Consider the following 7,138-nt stretch of genomic DNA (forward strand, 5'->3'; position numbering starts at 1 on the left):
ATGATCAGTTAAAGCATAATGTATACAGAGATACCAAAAAAGCACTGTGTGCAAAATTCAAACTCATCTGAAGACAAAATGGATCCTTTTTGACATAAATAATTGTTCACAGCTAGGGGATTTGAATACATTTAATATTTTGGTGTACTTAGTTACCTGTAGCTCCAAGTGTGTACGGTCAAAATGCACAACACTCAAATTTTACAACACAAAAGTTTTCTGATTAACTTCTCACACAAAAGAACATGAATTATTTTTTCAAGTCTCTTAAATATAATTTCAGTTCCTCAGTGCCCAGTCAGTGTGATGTCATGCTTGTAGGGGATTTAAATGATGTTTATATTTCTGTGTTACCCATGAGCATCAACAATCCACATGCAGACCTCAAGATTTAGAAGAGCTACAGGGATGTCCTGACTGCATACTCTTACTACCCTCATCTGATACCAAAAACAAAAGTAGCTGAAAAAAGCTGATTTATTAATTCCACTGAGAGCTTCTCCAAACTGCAAATGAACTCTACTGACAACTACTGCTAGAAGCCAACTCTGAACATCTCCAGAGTCCTGTATTTAATTTGCCCTCTCTTCTCCAGTGTGTGCATCCTCAGTGTTCAAAAGCCTACCTAAAGAATTAACAGAAAGGTATCTCAAAAAACAAAGAGCAGTCTGAAGGAAAAAACCTGAGTGATGTGCTTGCTTAGCTCTCCCAAGCATACTTTGTCCTTTCAATCTGTGCAGGTTTCTGTGCAGTTTTTACCAACCATCTACAAGAAATGTACTAACCACCTGCAACAGACAAGTCAAACCTACAGCCCCATCCCAAGGTCAGGTTCATGTTACATTCTGCTACTTCCTTCAATTTCTGTTTGTCTTCGAACATGAACATCCCATCCAAAACACATCAAACAAAAACAGCCCCAAACTTCAGTTCAGACACTTACTTCATCTTCTGAAGATCATCCTGTGCCCTAGCCAAGGCTGCTTCTGCAGCTCTGGCTCTCTGTTCTGCATGCTTTAACTGTTCCAGGAGCACCATGGTGTCACTTAAGCCATTAGAAGGCAAAACTTTCACAGGCTCACAAAGATCTTCTATGTCTGATAAAACAGGGAGGAAAAAGAATACCTACCAATCATGTTTATGATCTGTTCACAGCAGATCATAAACACTTGATGCTAGTTCTGTCTTTGTACAAGCTGGTTGTTTCACAAAAGGCACAACTGAATTTGACAGGGCTAACTACAAAACACAAGAAGCGATTCTTCTGCCTAGGAAGAAGAAGCAAATATGCTAGAAGCAGGGTCTAAGTTAAGGCAAATAAATCCACAATTCAGGCTTCCTTAAATACCACTGTTTCATTATTTCTCGAAGAGACATTTGGTTTAGACATAATACAAGGACTTTCTCAGACACATAAATCGAGTAACAGTGACAATGCTCACCAACTCTGACAATACCACATTTACCCCACAAAGCAGGATTCACACTGAAGCAGTTATTTACCAAACTGAAGAAGGAGATCATCTTCAAGTTCTGGTTTCAAATATTCCTCTCCTTCCCAAGGCAGTGGGCTGCTGAGAGAACTCAAATATGCTGCAGTTGGTTTCTAGACAGGAGAAGAACATGCACACTAAGTTTCTTTGAAAACACCAGACCCTCCAGTTTCATTTCAAGGAAACAAGGCAATCTTTCAGACAGTGAAATATGCAGGGTATTACTGAAGGACCTTTGCAGCAAAGGAATTCTGTGAAAGCAGTAATGCACAGCACATTGACAGAGGCTGAAGGACACCAAGGAATTCTGTGCCAGCAGTAATGCACAGCACATTGACAGAGGCTGAAGGACACCAAGGAATTCTGTGCCAGCAGTAATGCACAGCACATGGACAGAGGCTGAAGGACACCAAGGAATTCTGTGCCAGCAGTAATGCACAGCACATGGACAGAGGCTGAAGGATACCTGCAGGACTGTGCTGCTCTCAGGAACCAAGTCCACTCAGTTATGTGGCTAATCAAAAAATCCAAGCTACTAATCCTGTCAGGTTCTTACATGAACAGTGCTGTAGTAACAGAACTCAGAAACTTCTGTTCAGTCTCTCCTGCTTGCTTCCAGTTTAATACTTGGTTAAGAAAAGTGAAGTCAGTTTTGGACTTCAGTTTTTGCCTGTGTTTACTCTACATAGTTATGCATTAAATAACTACTCAAGGATTTAAGATATGTAGACTGAAGTAAAAACTACTTAGTAAGATAAGATGGTATTGAGTTTTAACCTAAACTTTAAAGGAATAATGAAGGAACAAAGTCACAAGACACACAAAATATATGAAGGCCTATCTTAAAACTGTAGGTTCCCATCAGCTTTCCAGACTCAGGTATAATTTTAGCAGAGTTTTAAGTTCTGTAACTTGAGGGATCAGCTATTGTCCTTACTAAGCAGGGGTCTGGCCAGCTCACACCCTCAGGAAAGGTTTTTACATCAACACACATGCAAGGACTGAGAAACTTCAGTTCTTGAGAAGTGAACCCATTTCTGAAGTGAGACAGCAGAGTCAAAGGCCCAAAGAACCTGAATAAAACAAGATGATACTACACAGCATGGAGGCTTTATGCAAATCTCAACATTCACTTCTGAAAATAAAATTTCACATTAATTAAATATGTTTACAATTAAAACAGCCTCATATCTAGATAAACAGATCAACAGCTACTTTAATTCCCATGATTTCTTTTTCTAAAACTTCAATACAAAATCTCACACTATTATTAGAAATGGGCAAACTGAAAGCACATCACTATTCTCCAGAGTCAGAACACAGAAGTAATAGGTGGCACACCTACCTTTAACCTGGCAAAGTTTATTAGTTTAATGTATCCATAAAAATCGAGTCCTGAGTGGAAAAAAAAAAAGGGGAGAGCACTTGTATTACAGCAAAGACCACATGTTTTACAGTTAAGTGACTACTAATTACCTGTTCAATTGGAAACTGTTTCAAACTTCCCCTCGGGCGTACACCACTATGCAGTGCACTCTTCCTATCTAAAGTTTGCCATCTGTGTTCTTCTTCTCTTTAGGACTAACCTGTTGTATTTCATATTTCTAAAGTCTGGTACCTTCTTGTTGATACTTCTTGGGAGCAGTTCTCCACAGCTCTGACATCTTCTGCTTGTTGGTGCTTCCTAGTCACAGCCCCTTCCAGGTTCTCCCTGCCTGGCCAAGCCCAGCCCCTTTTATCCCAGTTATCTCCATTAGCTACAGCTGCAGCCCAATTAAGGACATCGCAGCTGCAGCCCATCAAAAACAACCAGGGCTTATCAGGGCAAGGCCTGTATACAGATATTCAAATATAATACAGATATTCAAATACAATACAGATATTCAAATACAATACAGATATTTTACTAGGACTCCTACTATACTAACCCAGGAAATCCTCACCCTCAGGGCAAATACATTTGCCACAAATTAAGAATGGAACACATCCAAATGGGAACTGTGGACAGAGATTTCATTCATTTGGCAAGCAAGTACATCAGGACAGCCACTCTTATCTCCTTCCAGCTACCTTGATGGCATTCTAGGCTGCTGTGCTCCCCTGTTCATATTCTTAGCTTTCTGCTTAAAAGAATGTGAACTGATGCTACTCACTAAGAATACCTACTAATACTGATTTAAAACTGCCACCTTGGCAAAAGTAATAGGAGTTTAACTGTGTTCTCTCCCCAGGAACAGCAAAGATAAACCCAAAATACTTTTGCTTGGATTTTAGACAGAAAACAGACCAGACTAGATCTTAGGATATATAATGACTGCTTCAAGTGACAGACCCTTAAACTTGACTAAAAAGAATTTAACAGACATGGGAGGGAAAGCTTCCCTGTGATCACCTGAAGGACACAAGGCATGGGGCTCTGCTAAATGCTGAGCCCAACAACAGCATCACTGGTCAGGCAAGAGCTGCCAGCAGATCAGATCAGATCAATCATGCAGTGTCTGCTTCAGGTCAATCAAGTAGGCAGTGAGGAATCAGCACAAGCAAGCAAAGATCAAGCTCACTTTTGTCACTGGCTGAGAGCTTTACTGGAAGAAAAGGCATGCAGGAAGCAGCCAGCATAAAGAAAATGTATAAGCCTTTTTCTACAATAGCTCATCTTATTCAATCTTGGAAGCTTCAACTGCAAACCAGGAGATCAGTTATAAACAAATTAATATCTGCAATTTATTTTAAATGAGATACTCATACACAAAAGGAAATGACAAATCATGAAAAAAAACTTACCATGTTTCTGGATCACATCACTAACATCAAACTGATGCTCTGTTTTGCAGTGGGAGAACACAGCTTCAGCAGAACTAAACAACCTGTAAATAACAAACTATTAAAAGTGCAATACTGACACATTAAGTTCTAACTTATGAGTGCTATATGCTCTGTTCTGACTTACTGCAGAACACATTTCCTGCCTTTGAGAAAGGCACTGGCTCACATGCCTGACAAAGCTTTTACCTTGTTTGTCAAACATTCTGAAACAAAAGCCAACGAACACAATTCTGTTTGACAAAACCACAGACCCTGTTAATTTCCAAACACTGTCTGACAGCAAAGCCTGCATTAAACCTGAGATCTAAAACCCACACCAACACAAGGTGGGTGAGGCAGTTTGATAGCAATAAAATCTCTCATCTCGATACTGCCGATGGGGAAGAGATGAAAGAGAAAAGGAGAAGAGCCTCCACGCTGCTTCAGCACGAGGGAAGGGGGTTACCACGCTACTCCCTCCTTCAATCCGAATGCTCAATCACTCGCTTGGCTCCGCAGAGCCGTGTACGCGATCAGCACGCTACGGAGCGAGCCCCAAAGCAGCGATTCCCGATCCCGATCCCGATCCCGATCCCGATCCCGATCCCGCTCCCGCTCCCGCGGGCCGCGCCGGCCGCTCGCAGCGCAGCGCACCCAGCGCACCCAGAACAGCGCGCTCCGCACGGGGCTCCGCGCTCCCCGTCCCCCCACCTGGCACAGAAGAGGCAGCGGGTCTGCTGGGCCACGGCAGCGCCTTCCTCCTCCTCCTCCTCCTGCTCGTCGTCCCAGGCGCCCTCGCCGTCGGACAGTTCGGGCATCTCCTCCTCGGGCTCCATGGCATCCATGTCCCGCCGCTGCCGCCCCGTGCGCGCCGCTTCCGGCCGTGGGGACGGACCGGGCCGCGCTGAGCGCCCCCTGGCGCAGCCTCCGGCCGCGGCCGCGCTGAGGGCCCGGGCCGGCGCCACCCTGCGGGAGAGAGGGGCAGCGGGACCGGCCCTCAGCCACGGCCCCGTCCCTCAGCCACGGCCCCGTCCCTCAGCCACGGCCCTGTCCCTCGGCCACGGCCCTGTCCCTCGGCCGCGGCCCCGTCCCTCAGCCACGGCCCCGTCCCTCAGCGTGAAAAATGCATGGATTTTATGATTGGCTTTTGGAAAATATTAAAAATATGTGTTGTGTTAGAAAGTGACACTATATTAATTCTCTTAAGTAGTGTGTTAAATATAGTTTTAGGTTACAAAAACTGTTGAAATGAAAACTATGCTATGCACGGTGATTTTTTTAAAGAAAGGACTCGCAGCGAGATAGCAGCCACAGGACACCTGAATCTTTCAGAGAAAAAGAATTTATTGCTCCATTATCAGAAGAAATTAACTTCTTCCTGCCTCGAAGGCGCTGTCAGGGTTCGGCGGAAGAAATTGACGATGTGGGGCAGCAGCGCCCTGCACCAGGGGAGCCAGCCCTGTGCTGGGGACATCGGCACAGCCAGGAGGGCCAGCCCTGTCCCGGGGACACCGGACAGCCAGCCCTGTGCTGGGGACATCGGCACAGCCAGGAGGGCCAGCCCTGTGCTGGGGACATCGGCACAGCCAGCCCTGTGCTGGGGACATCGGCACAGCCAGGAGGGCCAGCCCTGTCCTGAGGCACAGCCAGCCCTGTCCTGGGGACACCGGACAGCCAGCCCTGTGCTGGGGACATCGGCACAGCCAGGAGGGCCAGCCCTGTCCTGAGGACACCGGACAGCCAGCCCTGTGCTGGGGACATCGGCACAGCCAGGAGGGCCAGCCCTGTCCTGGGGACACCGGACAGCCAGCCCTGTCCTGGGGACATCGGCACAGCCAGGAGGGCCAGCCCTGTCCTGGGGACATCGGCACAGCCAGCCCTGTCCTGGGGACATCGGCACAGCCAGGAAGGCCAGCCCTGTCCTAGGGCACAGCCAGGAGGGCCAGCCCTGTCCTGAGGCACAGCCAGCCCTGTGCTGGGGACATCGGCACAGCCAGCCCTGTCCTGGGGACACCGGACAGCCAGCCCTGTCCTGGGGACACCGGACAGCCAGCCCTGTGCTGGGGACATCGGCACAGCCAGCCCTGTGCTGGGGACATCGGCACAGCCAGGAGGGCCAGCCCTGTGCTGGGGACACCGGACAGCCAGCCCTGTCCTGGGGACATCGGCACAGCCAGCCCTGTCCTGGGGACACCGGACAGCCAGCCCTGTGCTGGGGACATCGGCACAGCCAGCCCTGTGCTGGGGACACCGGACAGCCAGCCCTGTCCCGGGGACATCAGCACAGCCATCCCTGTCCCGGGGACATCGGCACAGCCAGCCCTGTGCTGGGGACATCAGCACAGCCAGCCCTGTCCTGGGGACACCGGACAGCCAGCCCTGTGCTGGGGACACCGGACAGCCAGCCCTGTCCCGGGGACACCGGCACAGCCAGCCCTGTCCCGGGGACATCGGCACAGCCAGCCCTGTCCTGGGGACATCGGCACAGCCAGAAGGGCCAGCCCTGTCCTGAGGCACAGCCAGGAGCTACAAAGCTAACAAAGACTTGTAAGTATGGTACTAATTAAACAAATTAGGCTTGCTTAGTTATAGGCAAATCCAGAGGGACATGAAAAACCTAAATTTGGAAACTGGTTTTAAATAAGACCAGAATGCCAAATTTGAAGAAGGGTCTAAGAGCAACTCGGTCAAACTCCTTCACAAATTTCGTCCTGCACTTTTTAAAAATCCTATATCCATTCAGATTTCTACAGGTATGAGAAGATACCACCAATTTTGCACACACTACTTAGTGATGTGGACTAAGTGCTTCTCAAGGAATTCTCTTTCCTACGCAGCAA

The 7,138-nt window shown here is 47.6% G+C and overlaps 1 protein-coding gene across 3 annotated transcripts in view; it reads right to left on the minus strand.

Annotated features, from left to right (window-relative positions):
- PRMT3 (protein arginine methyltransferase 3) overlaps window positions 1-5,177 on the minus strand; it is a 52,190-nt gene extending 47,013 nt beyond the window's left edge. Inside the window, exons 1-5 of one of the 3 annotated variants that reach the window (XM_064715810.1) lie at window positions 5,010-5,177; window positions 4,278-4,360; window positions 2,839-2,888; window positions 1,504-1,606; window positions 944-1,097 (exon numbers count right to left, since the gene is read on the minus strand). In XM_064715810.1, the coding sequence (XP_064571880.1) occupies window positions 944-1,097; window positions 1,504-1,606; window positions 2,839-2,888; window positions 4,278-4,360; window positions 5,010-5,143 (524 nt within the window). In that variant the 5' untranslated portion in view covers window positions 5,144-5,177. Of the gene's footprint in view, window positions 1-943; window positions 1,098-1,503; window positions 1,607-2,838; window positions 2,889-2,969; window positions 3,206-4,277; window positions 4,361-5,009 lie in introns of those variants that run through there. The other 2 variants (XM_064715811.1, XM_064715812.1) reach the window with 2 other exon arrangements.
- Between the last annotated feature and the right edge of the window lie 1,961 nt (window positions 5,178-7,138).

Source organism: Zonotrichia leucophrys, chromosome 5 (assembly GCF_028769735.1).
Source record: "Zonotrichia leucophrys gambelii isolate GWCS_2022_RI chromosome 5, RI_Zleu_2.0, whole genome shotgun sequence".
Lineage (NCBI taxonomy): Eukaryota > Metazoa > Chordata > Aves > Passeriformes > Passerellidae > Zonotrichia > Zonotrichia leucophrys.